Source organism: Thamnophis sirtalis, unplaced genomic scaffold (assembly GCF_051295495.1).
Source record: "Thamnophis sirtalis isolate CommonGarterSnake01/CBP01778 unplaced genomic scaffold, rThaSir2_p1.2 scaffold_4, whole genome shotgun sequence".
Taxonomy (NCBI): domain Eukaryota; kingdom Metazoa; phylum Chordata; class Lepidosauria; order Squamata; family Natricidae; genus Thamnophis; species Thamnophis sirtalis.
Genome location: NW_028261384.1, coordinates 85,924,816 through 85,946,081, shown reverse-complemented (window position 1 = coordinate 85,946,081; position 21,266 = coordinate 85,924,816). Strand labels below are relative to the sequence as shown.

Genomic DNA, 21,266 nt, shown 5'->3' with positions numbered 1-21,266 from the left:
CTGACTAATGTATTTTACTTCACATTGCTCAAGGTCTTGATTGAAATTGGGATCTTGGCTGATTTCTTTTTGTAATCCTATTAAATAGATGTTATTTGGCTATGTAGTCCTCAAATCCAAAATGCTGAGTTCATTTTGTTTGTATATTGTTACCTCCTACCCTTTTCTTTCCTCTGAGAGGCTGGTCTGTTTATCTGCTTATAAATAAATTGCTTTAGCATAGGATTTAGAAAATAATGTCTTAGAGTTTGTTGATTGTGCTTCTGCATATATTTCTGGTAGGTAGTTCTCTGATTGATTGATTAAATAATTACCTGGAAAGTTTGCTTATCAACCTTCAATTTCCCAGTTTTTAGTTTGTATCTAAAATGTCTGAGATTTAGACATTTAACTAGAACAAGTTCAAAGAACAAAGAAAATTGGAACTGCTTATGCTAATTTAATTCTTTAAAAATACTTCTTGAAGATTGCTGATGCCTTATAACAGTGTGTTATGTACTCGTTCCATAATGGTTGAATTAAGCAGAATATTTTTCCTCACTGTTATAATAGTTGCCTCATTTACTAATACATTATTACATTTAGATGTTCATAACTTTTTCCAAAGGTGCCTTAGAATTGTAGTTTGACCAATAAGTATGTTCTGTTAAGCAGAATCTCCATTCAGAATTCAGTGGGGAAAGGCAATGGTATTTCAAACACTTTCAAGCATGTAGGGCACATATACTCCCTGAAACAGAAGATATTGACTCTTGCAAACAAATACACCTTGCTTCATTCTGCAGCTTCTGTCAATATTTTTTGGACAGGAGAGGTGGTTAAAGATCAAAGATCAGAGGGCTTGGATATTAAAAAGGCCCAGCAATTGCTGGGGAAACTAGGAAGTACCAAAGTGGCAGACGATAATCTCTGCTGAAGTTGCACCATGGATCTATTGCACAGTGCAGGAATCCAGGCCACCAGTTACCTCCAAGAGAATTTTATGGACTTTAAAGACTGGTTTCTCTTCATCTCAACAGTAGCTGATCTCAGAACAACTTTTTTCTTGCTCTTTCCCATCTGGTTCCAACTGAAGGAAGCAGTAGGAATCCGACTCATCTGGGTAGCTGTCATCGGCGATTGGTTCAACCTTGTTTTCAAGTGGTGAGCATGAGTGAGAATCCCTGATCACCATATCTGGGCTCAGGAATGAATTCTCCTCTCATTCTTCCAGCACAAAACCAAAGTGACTTTTACAACCCTTCCTTCTTGCAAGTTTGTTGATCTGGTGCTTAACTCAGAGCATAGGTCTTTGCATCCTTTAAAGCATGCAAAAGAATATAGTATACAGTAATATTAGGGGGGAAAAAACAATTCTGCTTATATATTCCAGATTTTGACTCTTTTTTGAAAGGCCAGCACAAATTGTAATTTATAAGTTGTACGTAATGCTAAAAACTGTTGGCTGTGAAGTAAGGACTAAGGAGAGGGAGATGACTGGGCGGAAGAAAACATTCACACTAGGTTTTCCTCCAAATAAGCATTTATCATTTCCAAGTTATATTTCATATAGTTGAATTTGGGATACTTAAGGAAAAGGGGGAGGCTTAAGAACTGCCATTATTCTCTTTTCTCTCTTTTCAGAAATTAACCAGTTATTTGTTTATTTGCTTAAATAGTCTAAGCATCCATTTGTTCCATGGACTTTTATTCTCCAACTATCATAAACTGGGATTTGGGTATCATGATGAAAACTATGGGCAATTTTGTCTCCATATTACGGAAGAGGCTACAATTGCAATTTTATATACATGTATTTGGGGAAATGTTCTACTGAATTTAGGCAGCTTTTTAAATAGATACTATGCTCTAGTAAATATGCTCTCAGGTTCTAATCTAATTTAATTGGGAATATTTTTTACTAAATATAATATATTTTACTAAATATAACTTGCCTTCTGAATAGGCAAGTGTAATATTGTACCTTTTAAAAATCATTGGCATTTTTAGATCTTACAATTTTGTTAATTAACGATTTCTAGAATTTGATCTTTTTTCACATAAGTCATACTGACAAGTACTCTAACCTGTATATTATAATATGCATTCTTCATTTTGTTGAAAAAATTAGACTGATTTTGCTAAATGAAGAAAAACAATAAAAGACTGTTGAAATTTTATTTTAAAATTGTATGGTTAATTTTCTATTAAAACAATCCTCAATGAGCTTGCAAAAATTAAAATTCAGCAAGAGTAATTAATCTTTCTGAGTCAAATACCTTTGGCTTATAATTTTCATAATTCTCAGAGCTAGGAAGCATGTGGGATCACAGGTTGGGGAAGGTTGCCCATGTCCATCCCTATTTGAAATGCTTTTAATTCTAGAACTCCTGTCTTGCAGGTAAATCTGAAATTAGAAACTTGAAAAAAAGTTAATTTACAGATAGACCAATTCTCTGATATTCCCAGAATTGTTAAGTGTCTGTTATCTTATGCCTGCTATTGCTTTGTCCTTTACTGGAATCAGAATTACTTTTAATTTTCTTTCCTCCTAGGATCCTCTTTGGAGAAAGGCCTTACTGGTGGGTTCATGAGACAGATTTTTATGGCAATGTAACACCCCCGGTAATCCGCCAGTTTCCAATTACTTGTGAAACTGGCCCAGGTGAGGTTGGAAGTGTTGTACTCCCTACTTTCCCAATACCTTCTTTAAGCCATTGCAGCTGCAGCCTTCCTTTCACTGATTTCTTTGTATGCATCTTCAGGTAGTCCTTCTGGTCATGCCATGGGGTCTTCTGGGGTCTATTATGTCATGGTGACAGCACTGCTATCACTACAGCAGCCACAGAAGCGAAACACCTTGAGAGGCAGGTAAGGTCTGCATGATTGCTATCATGCTGAAACTTTATGTTTAGACATGGACATAACTGAGAGGGTTCCTCTATTGCTCTTCTCTCCTGGATATATTTTCCCATTCCCATTTGCCTCTAAAGAGAGGATATTGATATAAGACTGTGGAGGAAAACATTGTCTCAATTCATTATCTCATTTTCAGGTGGTTGCTTTTGTTTGAGACAATGGCTGCCACAATTCACACATTAAGAAGTGTTATCTATATGCAACATAAAATAAGCTGTGTTCTTACACAGCAGTTTCAAAGTTGACTTCTAAATCAGCAGTGATAACTTTCATGAAATCAAGATTGAGATTAAACATTGAAGCATTATACTGGTAGTCCTTGATTTATGTCCACAAGAGCCGAGGTGGCGCAGTGGTTAGGGTGCAGTACTGCAGGCCACTTCAGTTGACTGTTATCTGCAGTTCAGCGGTTCAAATCTCACCGGCTCAAGGTTGACTCAGCCTTCCATCCTTCCGAGGTGGGTGAAATGAGGACCCAGACTGTGGGGGCGATATGCTGACTCTGTATACCGCTTAGAGAGGGCTGAAAGCCCTATGAAGCGGTATATAAGTCTAACTGCTATTGCTATTGCTAATTGAGTTCAAAATTTCTATTGCTCAGTGAGGTATTTGTTAAGTGAATGTATCCCCTTTTGTGAGCTTTTTTGCTACCATTGTTCAGTGAATTACTGGGGTTGCTAAGTTAGTGACATGGGTTTTAAGTGAATCTGGCTTCCCTAATGACTTTGCTTGCAACTATCATCAATACAAACCAGTCACCACCAATGACCATGGGGCTTCTGCTACGGACATGTGAGAAACATTCATAAGTCACTTTTTTCAGTGTCATAATTTTGAATGGTCATTAAAAGAACTGTGGTAAGTCAAGGACTACCGGTATTTGTGGAAAATTAGATTTTGTTGTGCTTCAGTGTCAGTCTCCCTGATTTTGTTCAGTTTGTTTTGGGAACCTCTGGAAACATTTCACGAATGTGTGCATTGAAACATAATTATGAAAATATCTGACTAAATATTTCAGGGAATCATCCATTTGTGAGGAAATGCCATACAAAAAGAGATTACAAAATGTATTTTTTGACTGCAAAACTGATTAGATATATTTATTTAATCCTAAACTGAAGACACAGCAGGTATCTTGTCAGTTTAACACAGATACACAAATATAGATATCCATAGGAGAGTTAAAGGGGGGGGGGGCAGGGTGAGAGCAACAGTGGAATAAATAAAGTTCTGCCAGGTTTTGTATGTATGGACGTGTGCAGAACATATAAAAAACAGACATAACTTTGATTTCACTACGATGTCTACTATCTTGACTCTTTTACAATCACATTGTACACTGTGGCATCCCTGTACATCATATGAAGTCTCAAAGCTACAGATGGTTCCAAAAACAGGACAGCAGAAATTGTCCACAGATACTGCTTTTCCCCTACCCCTTGCAGAGCAGAGTGATTAGAGAAGGGATTTCAAGAGAGTAATCAGTATGTGCCTGCTTATTTTCTTGTAATCCCTTCCTGTCCAATCTCTCAGTGCTGAAAGTGAAGGGAAAAACCCCAGATCAGCACAGGACAACACATACTGATTCTAATTGAAATTGCATGACTGAGGGATACTATGAATTCATAAATACAGACATTGGTAGCAGAGTTATGTTTTCAGTATTTTTATAACATTGAAGAGTCACCAAACAAAGCAGTTGGTTAAGTGGGGACTATCTTCATTTAACTAATTCACTGTAGAATTAGCTAAATGAAATCTTATTTCCTGTTCTGGCACAACATTCAAAGGACAGATTGGCCTTTAGCCTAAGTGGTGCAGTTAAAAAAGTCCTGCTTTTGCCCTGATCTTCCCCATTCCAGATGGCTGCATGGTCTTCTTTGGGCAGGATTCTGGGCTATACAAGTCTGTGTCTGCTTATCCCGAGTGTTCATTGCTGCACACTTCCCACATCAAGTGATTGCAGGTGTTATTTCAGGTAAGCTATTTCTGGTCCTGAATAAGTAAAAGAACAAAATCTTATATGTAAATATCAAAGAATGCCAACTCAAACAACGATTGACTTATTCCACAGGATTACTGGTGGCTGTGATTTTTGAACAAGTCCATTCCATCTACACTGCCAGCTTCACACGATATGTTGGAACCATTGGCTTCCTCTTTGGTTTTGCCCTAGGCTTGTACCTGCTGCTCAAGATGCTGGGTGTAGATCTCTTGTGGACACTTGAGAAGGCCCACAAGTGGTGTGAACGGCCTGAATGGGTCCACATTGACACAACCCCGTTTGCCAGTCTTTTACGCAATCTGGGCATTTTGTTTGGTCTGGGATTTGGACTCAACTCCCCAATGTATGCAGAAATGGGCAAAGGGAAGCCAAGCCAAGGGCTGATCTTCCACTTCAGTTGCACTGTTTTTTCATTGTTAGTCCTGCACCTGTTTGATTCCTTTGAACTGCCCACTGATCAGGAGATTCTTTTTTACATCCTCTTATTTTGTAAGTGCACTTGTGCCCATATCTGTGCAGTGGCCCTGATCCCCTACAGTATTTTCTGCATCCTTCAGCCGACAGACAAGAAAGATTTATAAGGAACAAATGTACTGCAATTGAGCCACTTGGATATGTATCTTCAACTTTAAATACTAAAGGTTTATAAACTAAGATATGTTGTGGTCTGTTTTGTGGAAGGTTAAACAGAATCTTAATGCCTTCCATACACTGATGAATATAGCTGCCTTCAGACAGAAATTATTTGGTATCGTGGCTGGATGGACAGGGAGGAAGCATAGATATATTTTAGCCAGAAAAGAAAGTGGATGGGATATCTCTTAGAAAAGCTTCTGAGGAATTCCAAGCAGAAGACAACTAACTTACCTGCTAGTTTGCAAACAAGCCAGAAACAGTTACAATCACTTTTAATAGTAACCTGGAAGAATTATTTGCTGCATTTGCATTGTCTGCTTCCCCGGCATTCTGGTTCCTTTTCCATATTGATCAGATTCTTTTCCCTGTTTCATGTGAATATTTATGCATTTATCTCCAACCAATGCCAGGCACAATGTCTTGCTTTTCACAATTTTCCTATCACTTTGGACCATATTTAATCCTAGACAAGAAACGATGGATGGAAACTAAACCTAGAACTGAGAAATTTCCTAACAGTGAGAGCAATAAACAACTGGGAAAGTTTTCCTCCAGAAGGTTTTTAAAGAGAGTGGACAGCCATTTGTCTGAAATGGTATAGGCCAGGTATCCTGCTTGAGCAGGGGGTTGGACTAGAAGATCTCCAAGGTTCCTTCCAACTCTATTATTCTATATTCTAATCAATTTACTGTCCATTCTGATGTTGTAATGGAGGCTTTTTCTTCCAATTGTAATCATATTTGGTATAGCCTAAGCAGAATCATAAATCATCAGGTTCATTCAGGATTAAATTTATATACCATTTTTAACACCTAAACAATTCAGGCACTTTCTTTGACTCACATTTCTAAGCCTGATTTTCAGAAAGTGATTCAGAATCCTATCATGGTACTTCTTGTGCAAAGTTATGTAGTAAACACCTTGTACATTAGCAGATTAACTATATAGTTCTAGGCTGCTATGTAAATAGAAAACTATGCACCTCCCTCTCATTAATATTATGCTACCTGGTGGTGCAGTGGTTAGAATGCAGTATTTGCAGGCTAACTCTGCTTACAGCCAGGAGTTCGATTCCGATGGGCTCAAGATTGATTCAGCCTTCCATCATTCCAAAGTCAATACAATGAAGACCCAGATTGTTGGGGGCAAGATGATGATCCTAAGATATAATAGGGATTTAAAACAATATTCCCAATTTGGTGCTTTCCAGACGTGTTAGGAATACAAATTCCAAAAAGTCCAGCCAACTGGGCTATGCTGGGTACTCTTAAGTATACCAGTCCTATATATTCAGAGGAGGCAAAATTAGACAAGACTGAGCAAAGAATTATGCCTGTTAAACTCCTTTCCAAATGGTTCAACAGAATACAATTTGGGGAAGACAACATACACTATTAGAAACAAATATATCAGCAAACGTCTATAGTGTTTAATTTGTGATACTGAAGCATCACAAATTTTATGAAACATGTATGGAACATCTCTGAAAAATGCAATTCTTCTCTATACCCAAAAACTGGTTTATGGTGAGGTTTCTTTCTACAAACATATAACAAAGTTTCCAGACATGCTTGTTTTACATGCCACACCTCTCTTACATATGTTATCTCTTTCGTATCTAGTAATATCCCTTTTTGTAGTATTAGACCACTGACAATTCTTTTCTGCTGATACTGGCATGCTAAAAAAACCAAAGAGAAATTATTGTATTATTAAATAGTTCTTGAGGAACAATTATGGCTCAATCTTTTGCTTCTTCCCTAATTGCACTATTGTCCTGATGCCCAGTCATTGTTCCGAGTTCTCTTTGCTGGCGAATGCTTGAAGAAGGGCCTCTACTTCTGATCGTTGGCTCATCTTTGTCGCTTTGCCCTGATAGCGCCCATGTTTCCCTGCTCCTTTTCCTTCCAGTAGTTCGGCAACTCTTATGGAAAGAACAACAAAGAGGCGAATCAATTTGTTCAGTTAGATTGGATTTCTCTTATTCATCAGTTGGGCAACTGACAAAACAACAGAACAGAGCTCCATTCTCAATGGCTGCCAAATTAATAGCTTGACAGTACTTCAACTGTTTTGACTAACTCACCTGGGACCCAGTTTCTCCACTGCTTCTGAAGGTCCTGCCAGCAAAAAAAGTCCAGCTGCTTTTTCATCTCCCACAGATAAGAAAAGAAGAGTTTCCTGTTGAAATGATAGTGTTTAAGATCTAATGCTGCAAATTCTTTACAATATACTATTCAATCATTGCTCAAGGGTGCCACTGCATAGGAATATTTAAATCAGGATTTAAATTTCTGGTAGTTAAGTCAAATTCATTAGCAGGCTCCCTGCAAGATTTATGCTTCAGTGGTTCAATTCTTAACAGCCATTTCTAGGAAATAGTTTCTTCAGAGAAACTATCCTTCACAATTTTGCAACTTTTATTTTGTTAAAATAAGATTCATATGATTTGATTCCCATTTTTTAAAAAGTCCTGTGGATTAGTGAAGGACTAGTTTCTTTTTGTACCGCCCGGAGTCCTTCGGGATTGGGCGGCCTATAAATTTTATTAATAATAAATAAATAAATAAATAAATATTTCCAGGTCATATACTTTTTAAAAAATCAAAGTACTTGAAAGTCTGTTCATACTTATAGAAGGACCAAGTGCAACTTTAGTATTTGAATCAAGCTTAGGACACACAAATAAGTTCTTTGACAAATTATCAACAAGCTAGCAAACAGTTTCTCACCCTCTTGAATGTTAACTATTAAGTCTGAAAAGTTAGAGAGATACTTTCTTCATCTCTTTTGCTTCCACATCTTTATTTGATAGAATCACATGGATAAGAATACTTAATTTGGGATATTTTTATATAATGATGTAAATCTGATCATTATTCCATCTTAAACTTTAAACTATAATTTCTACAATTAATTATCTCAATTTTGCATTGATTTGAAACCATGTTCTAAAGTCCATAGCGAAGATGTCAAATGCCTATTTATAATAAGATGATATAAACAGTGGATAGTCCTTACTTAATAATGCGTCCTCAACTTATGACCAGACTTGAGACCATTTCCATCATAAATCAGTGAAGTCATAAATGTGACTGGACCCAATTTTATGACCAACCAGTTTTACTGCAATTATTAAACAAATCACATGATCGTAAGCGAATCCAGCTTCTCCATTTGAAAATTCTTACTTGAAACCATTCAGAAAAGTCACAAAACAGTCATGTGATACAAAATACTGCAACTGGTCATAAATGCGTATTGGTTGCCAAGCATTCAAATTGTTATCATGTGGCTATGGGGGTTGGGGTGGTGATGCAACAATCGTAAGTGCAAGAACAGGTCATAAATCACTTTTCCTGAGTTCATTGTTTCTTTCAACCATTGTTAAATAATGGTTGTTAAGTAAAGAACTACTGTAACTAGGATTGTCAACTCCATCACTAAGGGACATGGTCACAAAGTGTGACCATGCATAGACTTGTAATAGCAGTTGCAACAGTTCCAGTTATGTTTGATAGATAAACCCCATACTGTTACAGTGTCCCACAGTTACATGATTTCAATTTACAGCCATCTATAATCTTTCCCATTGATTTTATTTGTTGGAAGCCAGCTGTGAAGGTTGCAAATGGAGAGCACAGGACTGCAGGATGCTGCAACCCTCATCATTGTGAGCTGGTTGCAAAATGCCCGAACTGCTATTACCTGACAATGGGAACACTTCAACAGCTACACATTATCAAGAACAGTTACAAATCTTCTTGTTTGGTGCTATTAAATTTCAAATGATCATTGAACAAATGGTTGTTAATAAGGTCTATCTGTATCAGAGGAACCTCCTTTAAATTTAAAATAGGAAATCTTCAACAAATAAATATTTGTTGGAAGATTTCCTATTTTAAAAATTAGAGAAACAAGAAAAGACTCACCCCAGAGCCAATTTCATTTGCAATTATATTCATGAATTCAGAGTCACCATCTTTCCTGTAGAGAGGAGAAAGATATTCCATGATCCCCTAAGAAGAATAGAAAAATTCTTTCCTTTTTTAAAAATGTTATAAGAAATAAGTCCAAACTTCCACTCTTATACCCCTCTCTCTGTAATAGGTCTATCAGATATATAAAGAGTGCCTGGGTTGATTTGATATTTTAATTTGTAACAACTTCAGCTTTTTGGAGATTTAAAATGTAACACAATTTTGCTTGATAGAACTTCAAAGGATTTATTATTAAAGTAAAAATAGAGCTCAAGACACTAAAATGTTCTTGTTGATAAAATTACATATCATTTCATGTTTATGGGTATATGAGAGATGAGGGTGACTTCAATTATCTTAAATTTCCCCTTATCTAAGACATTTGTTGGTTCCACCATACTGATATTGTCAGACTGGTGTTGACTCTTAGCAAACATATACATAGATTTTCTCATGCTGGTCTGCCAAACTAGCTAAGCTTAAACATGAGGAGTCTTTTCCCTCACCTGTGTAAGACAAATACTGGCTGTTGAGCTGTAGTGTTTTTGAAGTTCTGCGCTGTAAGAACAGCTAAATCTCTTAGCAAATTCATATTATTCTGAAAAAAAGAAGTACATCATGGATACACTTAGCAAAGATTAACTGACTGAGGAAATGACTGAGCAGGGAAATTCCTAGCAAGGTAAAGAAGGACAAGGATGCAATAAATGTTACTGAGCTTCTCCGTGATCAAGCTGTAGTCTACCCATCTGGATTCTAAATCACAAGTAGTTTTGTTCTGGGAGAACAGATCTTGGATAGTCCTGAAAGGCGAGTAGGTATAATCTTCCTGCAACTGGTTCTCAATCTGATCCTTCTAATCTAGAGGCTGGACTACATCCTTCCAGATGAGTCAGAACCATCCTGAAAATTGTAGTCATAGTCACTATCATTCCTAACCAACTCACTACCTCAAACCTGGTTTCCATATTCCATTACTAAACATGCTTTTCTGCAAACTGCTTACCAATGTCTTATTTTAACATAAAGTTAACAATATATCTTGCTGTGGTTACTGTGAAGCCAGGCTGGCAACTTTCCATGACAGATGAAAATGAAGTGACATAAACCTACCTTCTGAAGCAGCTTCAGAGAGCTCTGCAGCCTTTTCACAGCTTCTACATGTTCTTCGGGACCATTCCTAAAATACAAAGGCAACCACAGGGTTCAGGAAAGACTGTATAGTATCTTACTGAGAGTAAGCTTTGAGGAGAAACATGAGTGGAGCAATTTGTATTAATAGAGGATGCAGAATTGATTGCAATAGTAATTGCTGTATGATTGGGAATAATTTTTTTTCAGACTAGGAACAATTGTTCAGAGGCTTACATTACTTATCATGAATATTAAATATATTTAAATAAAATATTTGTTCCTCTTCAATAAATAATCAACCCGTATGTCATTGATTGTGGATTTTAGAAAAATCTTAAAGTTCAGCTGCTTTTCCTTCTACTGCTTAAGTGGAATTCTCAGTCCAGTAAGTCTGAAATAGTTTCTCTGTGACTGTGTATAGAGAGGCCCATTTGTGATATACAGAAAATGGAATACTTGCTTAAGCAGTGATGTCATGGCCTTTTCAGTGGCATGGCTTCGATCCAGACTTTTCAGCACCCGATTACCAGCCAGAAAAATTAAGTTGGTTTTGTTTTTTTTCCCCTTTTCTGTACCCAAGAGCTTAATGACCTTTCGAACAAACAAACATTGAGTCAGATTAAAAGATTTCTACAAGCACAAAGAGGCTATTTTTGTTCTGTAGGACAGCCTGACATGCACATCTGAAGAAATTCAATGTATAAAACCTTGCATATGGGGCCTCACCTGCAGGTCACTGAGATTGGAGACATGTGTTCCACAACACATATTAGCATCAATACCTTCAATGCTTATTATCCGTACTGGCCCAGTATGATCATCTGGCAAGCCACGGCTCCTTACCTGTAATACAGTATCTAGTTAGAGAAGAATACAAAGTAGTTTCTTTTTCCACTACTGCAGCCCAAACTTACCATCTCAACTTCAGGATCACCCACAGCAAACTCTCGAACCATCACAGGGACTCGAGCTCGAATTTTTTCATTCACACTCTGCTCAAGGGCTGTCACCTGATCTACTGTCATTGACAAAGTGTCTAGCTCAATAGTGCTTCGCTGTCGGCCCAGCTCCCTACAATGGGCAGAGAAAGGCAATATAATATATCCCCCGCATTTGTTAAGGAGAAAATATGGATCCACAAAGAGTCTTCTTGGCCATTCCATGATCTTCTTTTGATTAAGAATTAGGGTGGAATGAAATGGAGGCAGCAATATTATATATCCTTATCTGAGAATTACATAGCTTATTAATCCTTTTGCAAGTATGAACTGTGGTGAAATCAGTCTTTAATCTCATTCACTAGTTTAACATTCTATATCATTCATTGATTCCTTCATTCATGGAATTTCTAGGCTCTCCAATTCTCTGAAGCTTCTCAATAAAAATAGATAAAAAATAATATCAAATTGACTGAATAGTAGCTTGCAGGGAACAAAACATTTGTGAATGATTTTAAAAGTCCAAAGATAGGCCCAAGAAAACAGTTAGATTTTTAAGACTCATGGACAGAGGGGATTGTACAAATACCAGTATCTGTAGGCTGCCGCATGCTATTCCAGAAGACAGGGCAACAAGAGAGAAAGTTGGTTTCTTGAGTACTGTTTGATGACTCTTTGATGACACTGCTTGATTGACATGACCCAAAACAGCATATTTGAACATTTGGAGTTGCAAGAATTCACTGACGCTGTACCCTCATAAATTAAAACATGTACAGTCAATGTAACGGTGAATAAGCACATCAGAGTTTACAGTAGTTATAAACCCTGGATGCCAGCAGAGGTACAATCATGTCTGAGAGTCCGAAACTCCACCTTCAAGGTAGGAAATGAAGACAAATACGAGGCCAGGGAAAACTTGAGAACAGACATTAAGTCAGCTAAATAGAAATGCAAACAAAAGATAGAGAAGCATCTGGAAGATAATAACTTAAGACAGGTGTGGCAGGGGCTACAATACCTAACCAACTATAAGGGCAATATGAAAAAAATAGCCAATGCTAATGCTCTGCTGGTGGAGGAGCTAAATAACCTCTTTGCTCGCTTTGAGATCAAAAGACCGGTCTCTGTGGATCTAGCCCAAAGGCCCTCTAACCTCCAGCCACTCACTCTGGATGTACATCAAGTGAGAGCTTTGCTGAAGGCTGTAAATCCCAACAAAACTGCAGGTCCAGACGGGGTTTTGGAGAAAGTGGTAAAAACCGGTGCTGATCAATTAATAGAGGTCTGACAAGGATTTTTAACATCTCCCTGCAACAGGCTAGAGTCTCATCATGCTTGAAAGCAGCCACAATTATCCCAGTTCCGAAGAAAGCAGCCATAAATAGCTTGAATGACTATAGACTCATTGCACTGATGTCTACAATGATGAAGTGCTTTGAGAGACTGGTGCTACAACACTTCAGGTCCTGTCTTCCACCAAATTTCAATCAACATCAGTTTGCTTATAGAAGCAACAGTCAACAGGGGATGCCATCGCCATTGCTCTACATATTGTACTGAGCCACAGTGAGAAATCTGGGAAATAGAATGCTTTTTATAGATTATAGCTCAGTCATTAACACCATCTTACCAGGCATTCTCATTGAAAAGTTGACTGACCTGAATTTCCCTCCTCTCACTTGTGACTGGATCAAAGACTTCCTGATGGATTGTCCACAAACAGTAAGGGTTGGGTCCTTTACATCTTCCATGCTGAAGCTCAGCACAGGCTCCCCTCAGGGCTGTCCCTACCTGTACTTGCTGTTTATACATGACTGCATATCCTCTCATTCATCCAACATCATAATAAAGTTTGCAGACAACACAACAGCGCTGGGTTTCATAACTGGCGGGGATGAATCAGCATACAGGGAAGAAGTCCAGAAGGTATCCGCATGGTGCTCAAAAAACAACTTACACCTAAATACTAGTAAGACAAAGGAGATGGTGCTAGATTTCTGGAAGCACAGAGAGGAACCTACCCCACTATATATTGAGGGGAGCTGTGTGGAGAGGGTTTCCTCTTTTAAATTTTTTGGGGTGCTTATTAGTCAAGATCTCACCTGGAAAAACAAAATGTCCCTGGCAAGGCCCAACAGAGACTTCATTTCCCTAGAGTCCTGCAAAAAAATCAGGTGGAACAACGGCTGATCTCTTTATATTGGTCCACAATAGAAAGTGTCCGCACATACTGCATTACAGTGTGATACACTGGTTTAACTGCTGCGGACAGGAAGGCTCTACAGAGAGTGATCAATTTGGCACAAGTAACCATTGGTTGCCCTCTAACACCACTGGATGACATTGCCAGGTCTCGCTGCTTTAGCAGAGTAAAGAAGATACTCGGAGATGATTCACACTCTGGTCAATGTCTCTTCGCACATCTACCATCAGGCAGAAGACATCAAAGCACAGCCAGCCGAACAAATTGATTTTAAAAGTTTCAATTCTTGAGCTGTCAGTCTCTTAAACACAATCAAAATGCAAATAATTATTCTGCAGACCACTAACATTTTCTCATGGATCACCAGTGGTCTGCGGACCACTGGTTGATGCCCACTGCTCTACACCATATAGGGCTTTAAATGTAAAAACAACACCTTGAATTGAATATGGAACCTTACTGGTTATCAGTGTAGCTTAAGGGATACAATTGTTACAAGGGCATAGCAACATTTGCCTAGCACTGGAATATTTGCCACTTCTGCATAGACTTCAAAGGCAGTCCCAAATACAACACATTGCAAAATCCACTTGCAAGACAACTAAAGCTTGTATAATTATATGGAGGGCCTCCTGATTCTTGAACAAGTACAATTGCACAAGACAAATCTGCAAAAAACCCTTCCTGACCAGAGGTGCCGTTTGCTATTTCAGCAGGACCTGTGATTCCAAGAAAACTCCCAGGATTTGCATCTGTTTACATGCAGTGCAGAGCTCTGAAAGCCATCAAGACTTCCCAAATAACAACTGCCTTCCTAACCCCAACTGATGGATAGAAGTTGCTACCAAACACAAACCCAAGTGAGTACACCTCTGACAGGAGAACCTTTCCCCCCTATCACCATTTGGGTCCCCCAAGTCACAGTTATACAGATATGCATATATGTATACAAGACATCAGAGGTGGTATTCAACCAGTTCTTACAGGCTTGGGTGAATCGGTAGCGGTGGCTGCTGGAGGCTCCACCCACCCCAACGTAATGCGCAACCTTCTGTGCATGTGAGTGTACTCACATTTGAGAAGTGGTAGTGAATCCTACTACTGCAAGACATGTATTTGTCTTGGAAGCAGACAAACTGCTCTACTATTATTTCTTAACAATAATCATATCCCCTATAATCCTGATAATATTCTGTCATCAAAATTAAGTGATATATCTATATCTTCTATTCATTGTTCTATTCCCATTTTTACATCGTCTAGATTGGTGAGTGTCATCAGATTCATGCCTTTTCAATTTGATTATGGTGCACAGTTACCATAATCTTTTTTTAACTAATTCTGATTTAAGATGAAAGCAAAATATTTGCTTACATTCTTTAGCTTCAGAATGTGCTCTGTTAGTCATTTCATCAAAAGAAAGGTAATTGTCCTAAAATAAAATTGTCAGCCTCTGCTTCGCTGCTGCTTTTCGGCTGCCATTGAAATGGAGAGGGGGGGCATGGTATTTGGGAGGGGAATCATTATGTACTGGAGGATTGTTATTAGGAGTTACTCTGACCATCTCTTGGCACATGTGGGAGAAGGGAGTTTCCCGCCAAGGCCAACTGTCCAGCATTCCAACCTCATGATGCTTTTTGAAGATCTCCCACCTGACGGTTGGGTGAATTATTATTGGACTATGAACTGGGGTGCCAGGGGTGGGGATTGAATCATACATGATATTTATTGCTTTCGTGCTTTTTTACTCAGACTCATCTTTGCTTTGCTTCTCATCATTTTTAATTAGTAAAAGTATGCTTAATTCTGAAGCATGGAGTTGAGTGGTTTCTTCCCTGATTATTAAATGAAGATGCACCTGACAAAAATATTGACAACTGTGGATATTTATTTTGTAATAAACCATATGGTTATGTTCTTTTTACAAGGCATTTTGTCAAAAACGATCCTATAGGTTTTAAGTCTGTTAGCATTACCTGAAAGAGTTACAGATTTTGCAACTTGCCTCTGCTCTAGTTTTAGAATCCACAAGGAAAAAAGAGAAGGAGCAAAGTTGCATCCTGCTTACCATGATGTTGTCTTGTATCCAAACATCAGATCTGCAAGTGCTGTGATGAGATGTTGTCCTGAAACAGAAAATTATTCATCAGGTATTCAAATACCTGTTTCTATTGGGCTTATTTAAGTATTCTGTATTACATCACCCAAACTGATGGATATCACATGCATCAATTCTTCACCTGAATGCTGCTGCATATGGTCAAACCGCCGGTCCCAGTCCAGCGTCAGTTGTACCTTAGTTCCTGGCTCAAGTGGTGTCTGGATAAAGTGTAAAGCATTTGGACCTTGTCGGGTGATTCTGAGAACAGGGATATCATTAATAAATCCTCGGTCATCAGGCTGGAATGAAGAAATTTAAAGTTACAATCCCAGTTTCTGAGGAAAAAAAACATTCTCAACAAAATGTATAAAAGAGACAAACTTAATTCACAAAAACTTTATTTGTAGGAAGGCTCTGGAAAAAAAACAAACTAATAAATGCTATCCTTTCCATAGCTATTCCAAAATGTTAAAAGTTATTTATACAAGAGCAACAATGAATGACTGCACAAATAAAGGCATTGCTCAACCATTTTTGTATTATTAATTAGTTCAAGTAAAAGTTTCAATTATTATGAATCTCATACCAAACGTTTTTAGGAAGAATTACAATTACTCCAGAATTTTCAAACTACCATTAAATAACACAACTTATACAATCCAAGCCTATCTTTTTATGTTGAAACTGTTTTCAATGGAACTTACTGTTGAATTACCTCATTAAATATCTAAATACAAACAACATATTTAAAAGTAAAACAAAAATCATTTTTTCCTAACAAGTATATTAACCAATTAAACTTTTGGTTTTAAAAACATGAAATTAGACTTAATATCAAGCAACATATTAATAAATATACAATAATTTAAAACTTTAAAATAGTTTGAGAACAATTATAAGTACCTGCCCTCCACCCTCTGGGAAAAGAATAGTGTCTTCCAGGATGACATGGTAACCTTGCAAAATGTTCTTTTTACTAATTTCTGTAGATAATTTTGCCGGGCAGCAGGAGAGCACCTGGGTGGTAAACTTAACAGGAAAAGGAAAGGATCTTTAGTTTTGGTGGAGGCAACTAACACATAGAAAGTTGAGATTTAAAGAGGTGAATCATGTGCAAGCCAAGACAAAACAATGAGAAAAACTATGTTTTTAACAATAGCCTTCTTCTCTATAAATTCCTGGGGAGAACTGCATGCATTTTGTTACAATTATTACATTCAACAAATGATGCAACTTTTATCCCAAGCTTCTATTTTAATATTTCTGTATGTTTTAATTTCTATAGCATGTATACCAATTTCATAACCCACAGTAGATCCATTTTATTATACATATTTCTTTAAATGTCCAATTTCACTTCCAGTTGCCTTCAAAAATGCTTCAGAGATTAGAAATGTCTTAAAATGAGGCCAAATACTATAGATGTGGCCTCTTGAGGTACTTTCCTATAATTACAGTGAGTCATAACTCTGCTCATAGACAAGTTATTCTTGGGCAAAGGGCAGTTAAGCCTCACTTTTCCTTTTTGCTTTTCTGGCTTTCCTTTCCTACTGACATACAATGTATAAGCAACTGATTTTTATATCAGCATATTGTATTATGCAAGTAATTGAATATATTCTGCATTACATTGTATTGTCCTATTATAGTATAGTCTTTATTGTCATTGTACATCATGTATACAAACATTAGTTGTTCTAGAGTAAGCTATAATAAGGAATGGCAACAACTGCTTGAGGAAGAAACCATGCCTACAAGAATTATCTGCTATATATAGAACATTTCTCTATATTCCTAAAACAAAAATATGAAAAAAGAACAATGGGCTGTCCTGGGCTCAATAATCCCTCTAGATTTCTAAAATTCCGCAACTGTTGGATACAGAAAAATCTAATGGGAGAAACCCTGCAACTGTCCATCTCAATTTCTGCTAGCAAAAGGGGTGCGATCGTAGGCATAGTAGTCTTTCCAATTCTGAATAAAGCCGCTTATCTCCAGTTTTGGAGATTGGAAAGATTGCGACAAGAATCCTTTTCCAGCACAAATGAATGAAGAGCAAAACTGCAAACATTTATTCGCCCCGAATAGCGGCAATGAGCATGACTTCAGAGCCATCGCCCACTCGGTCGCCTCCTTCCGCACCTGCTGAACCCAGCTGTCCCGCTGGCACATAAACGCCATGCAGCCACTGAAGCCAGCCAACCAGGGGACACGAACGACCGGCGCCTTTTTTGCACTCTCTCACTCACGCAGACAACGGACATGCGCGACTGGCGGCCTAAGGTAGGCAGCGAGGGACATAATTAGTAACGTTTTTCAACGTTTGCTATGTAGGGAGGGCGGGGTCAACGTTGGCCAATGAGCTGTTTGTGTTTTCGTTTACCTAAGTATTAAATTTAAAGACCGAGAAGCCGGGATGGGATCGGGGTGGCAGGTCGAGCTCAGTGAAAAATGTTCGCGGGGCTATTTCCTCTTCTTGCGGGAAAAATGTGGAATGAAACATCTTTGCTGCAAACTAACAGTCTAAAGGGACCCTGGAGGTCTTCTATTCACCCCCTGCTGAAGCAGGAGATTCTATACCATTTCAGACAAAGGGCTGTATAGTCTCTTTTAAAAACTTCCAGTCAAGCGCGTGCAACTTCTGAAACCAAGACGATTGATTGTTCTCACTGTCAGGAACTTTCTTAATTCTAGGTTGCTTCTCTTTTTGGTTAGTTTCCAACCATTGCTTCTTGTTTTGCCTTCTGGTGTTTTAGAAAATAATTTGACCGCCTCCCCCCTTGTGGCAGCCCCTCAAATATTGGGACACTGCTATCATATCCCCCCAGTGACATGCGGTGAGGTTTATGGCTGGTGAGGCAGTCCTCTCCCCCAACACTTCTTTCGCCCGCCTGTGTCCCCAGCAGCCCGCCAGGAGAGGCGGGTCTTTCGCTCGCCTCTGCTGGCAGGCTGCTGTGAACACAGGCGGGCGAAAGAAAGTGACTTTCGCCCACTTGGGCTGGCGGGCTGCCCTCCCTGACTCTCCTACCACTTCCCTCTCTTCACTTAAACAAACTCTCTCTCTCTCTCTCAAACACACACACACACACACACACACACACACACACACAAAGTTGCACCAAGAGGATTAAGTTTGAATTCCTCCCCCTCCCTCCGACCCACATGTATACGTACACATACCTTTTCCAGCTGTTTCACAGAGGAGTTCAACTCTGCTCTTGCCTGCCATCATGAAAAGAAAAAAAAATGTAAAAGGAAAAAGGCAAGAGCTGAGGTCAGGCTGGGCTAGTTGCTACCAGAGTCTGCTTAAATAAAAAAGCCTCTAAAAAAACGCCCTCTACAGGAGGAGGAGGAGGAGGATGTGCCTCATCTACGTCAGGAATTTTTTGGCTTTCAACCCTTGCTTAACTCTGCTCGAGTGATCATAAAGTCAGACTAGATGAGGCACGTGGTTCTCCTGCCTCCTCCTGTAGAGAGCATTTTTAGAGGCTTTTTTAAACAGTTAAGCACTAAGCAGAGTCATCCACTGTGACTCTGGCAGCAACTAGTCAGCCTGACTCTTGCCTTTTTCCTTCTACATTTTTTTTCTTTTCATGATGACAGTGGTGAGGCTCTGCCTCCCCTGCCTTCCCTGACTGCACGTCCCTGCTAGACATACCCAATTCTTGCAACTGTTCATATATTTTAGCCTCCAATCCACAATCATCTTTGTTAATCTCCCTGCACTCTTTCTTAACATCATTTTTATATTGTGATGACCAAAATTGAATCCAAGTGTGGTCTTACCTAGGCATCATAAAGGGATACTAACACTTCACATAATCTTAATTCTATTCCTCTGTTTATGCAACCTAGGACTACACTGGCTTTTTGATGGCCGCAGCACACTACTGGCTCAATTTAAATGAGTTTTCACTAGGAATCCAAGGTCCTACTTGCAGTTACAGCTATTGAACCAGGTTATACCTATTCTATACTTATAACAGTGGTGAAATTTTAAAAAATATATGATTGGTTCTGTGGGTGTGGGTTGGTGGGGTGGCAGGGGAAGAATACTGCAAAATCTCCATTCTCACCCCACTCCAGGAGAAGGATACTGCAAAATCTCTATTCCCACTCCACTCTAGAGCCAGCCAGAGGTGGTATTTGCTGGTTCTCTGAACTACTCAAAATTTCCACTACTGGTTCTCCAGAACCTATCAGAACCTGCTGGATTTTACCTATGATGTATACCTTTGTTTTTTCTTGGCTAGTTGTATAACCTTGCTTTTCTCACCATTGAATTATAGGACCCAATGTGCAACTCTGTCAAGATTCTTTTGGATCGTGGGTCTATCTTCTGGGGTGTTGGCTATTCCTGCCAGCTTGATGTTGGCTGCAAATTTCTATTCCCTCATCTAAATCTTTTATAAAGATGCTTAAGAGTTTTGGGCCTAAAACAGAACTTTGGGATAGCCCACTGCTTACTTCCCTCCATGTGGATGTAGTTTCATTAAGAATTACACGTTGAGTGTGATTTGTCAGCCAATTACGAATCCGTCTAATAGTGATGTTGTCTATCCCACATTTTCCTAGATTACCAAGAGGTAGATTGTAGTCTACTTTGTCAAATTCCTTAGTGCTTCCTATGTTGATTTCTCTGTCACATCTATTATTGTTGTTTAGTTATAGCAGTGGTTGGTTGCAGCAGTACACTCTGGTATGGGTGTATCGGAGCCTGCCCGGAGCACTGGATACAGTTCTGGTACGGTGCTCCAGAGGGCCCACTCATCCACCCAAGCTCCTTACCTGTCCTTTTAAGCCTTCGGCGCTTCCGCGCACAACATGTATGGTGCCTGTGCAACGCTCCACTGAGCAGCTGGAGCGTCATGGAGACTTATGGAGGCATCAATAGCAATAGCAGTAGACTTATATACCGCTTCATAGGCCTTCCAGGCCTCTCTAAGCGGTTTACAGAGAGTCAGCATATTGCCCCCAACAATCTGGGTCCTCATTTTACCCACCTCGGAAGGATGGAAGGCTGAGTCAACCCTGAGCCGGTGAGATTTGAACCGCTGACCTGCTGATCTAGCAGTAGCCTGCAGTGCTGCATTTTAACCACTGCGCCACCTTGGCTCTTTACAGCTGCGCCACCTTGGCTCTTTACAAGCAGGTACGATACATATGTTTGCTGCCCGCGCACCGTACACGTCTGTGTGGGCAACGCTGGGCCCGTTCCAACCGTACTGGTTGGAACGGGATCTGGAACCCACTACTAACATAGTTATTTTGGTTGCCCACTCCAAAAACTCTGAGTGGCTTGCAACATAAAATATACATAATTTAAACTCATTAATGTAAAGTGTTACAGCCTAGACAAAAACAGCAG

The 21,266-nt window shown here is 39.0% G+C and overlaps 2 protein-coding genes across 4 annotated transcripts; one reads left to right on the top strand and one right to left on the bottom strand.

The window, feature by feature from the left end:
* The first annotated feature begins 850 nt into the window (after positions 1-850).
* Positions 851-5,557, top strand: LOC106540287 (glucose-6-phosphatase catalytic subunit 1). Its single transcript, XM_014055352.2, has 5 exons — positions 851-1,143; positions 2,535-2,644; positions 2,745-2,850; positions 4,761-4,876; positions 4,973-5,557. The coding sequence occupies exons 1-5, from the start codon at positions 926-928 to the stop codon at positions 5,482-5,484; spliced, it is 1,062 nt and encodes a 353-aa protein (XP_013910827.2). The 5' UTR covers positions 851-925; the 3' UTR covers positions 5,485-5,557.
* Positions 4,757-18,149, bottom strand: AARSD1 (alanyl-tRNA synthetase domain containing 1). Of its 3 annotated transcripts, XR_015696411.1 has the most exons (13): positions 18,041-18,149; positions 16,802-16,927; positions 16,038-16,197; positions 15,866-15,923; positions 11,568-11,724; positions 11,380-11,496; positions 11,114-11,244; positions 10,633-10,699; positions 10,026-10,117; positions 9,472-9,526; positions 7,626-7,720; positions 7,138-7,463; positions 4,761-4,893 (listed from the first exon to the last, which is right to left on the bottom strand). XR_015696411.1 is itself a non-coding variant. In XM_087713273.1 (12 exons), exons 1-12 carry the CDS (start codon positions 18,077-18,079, stop codon positions 4,851-4,853), a joined length of 1,140 nt encoding a protein of 379 aa, XP_087569399.1. In that variant the 5' UTR covers positions 18,080-18,149; the 3' UTR covers positions 4,757-4,850. The 3 variants fall into 3 exon arrangements, 2 of the variants coding, with proteins under 2 accessions (XP_087569399.1, XP_013910826.2); XM_087713273.1 differs by lacking the exon at positions 7,138-7,463 and having other exon boundaries at positions 4,757-4,893; XM_014055351.2 differs by lacking the exon at positions 4,761-4,893 and having other exon boundaries at positions 4,970-7,463.
* Between the last annotated feature and the right edge of the window lie 3,117 nt (positions 18,150-21,266).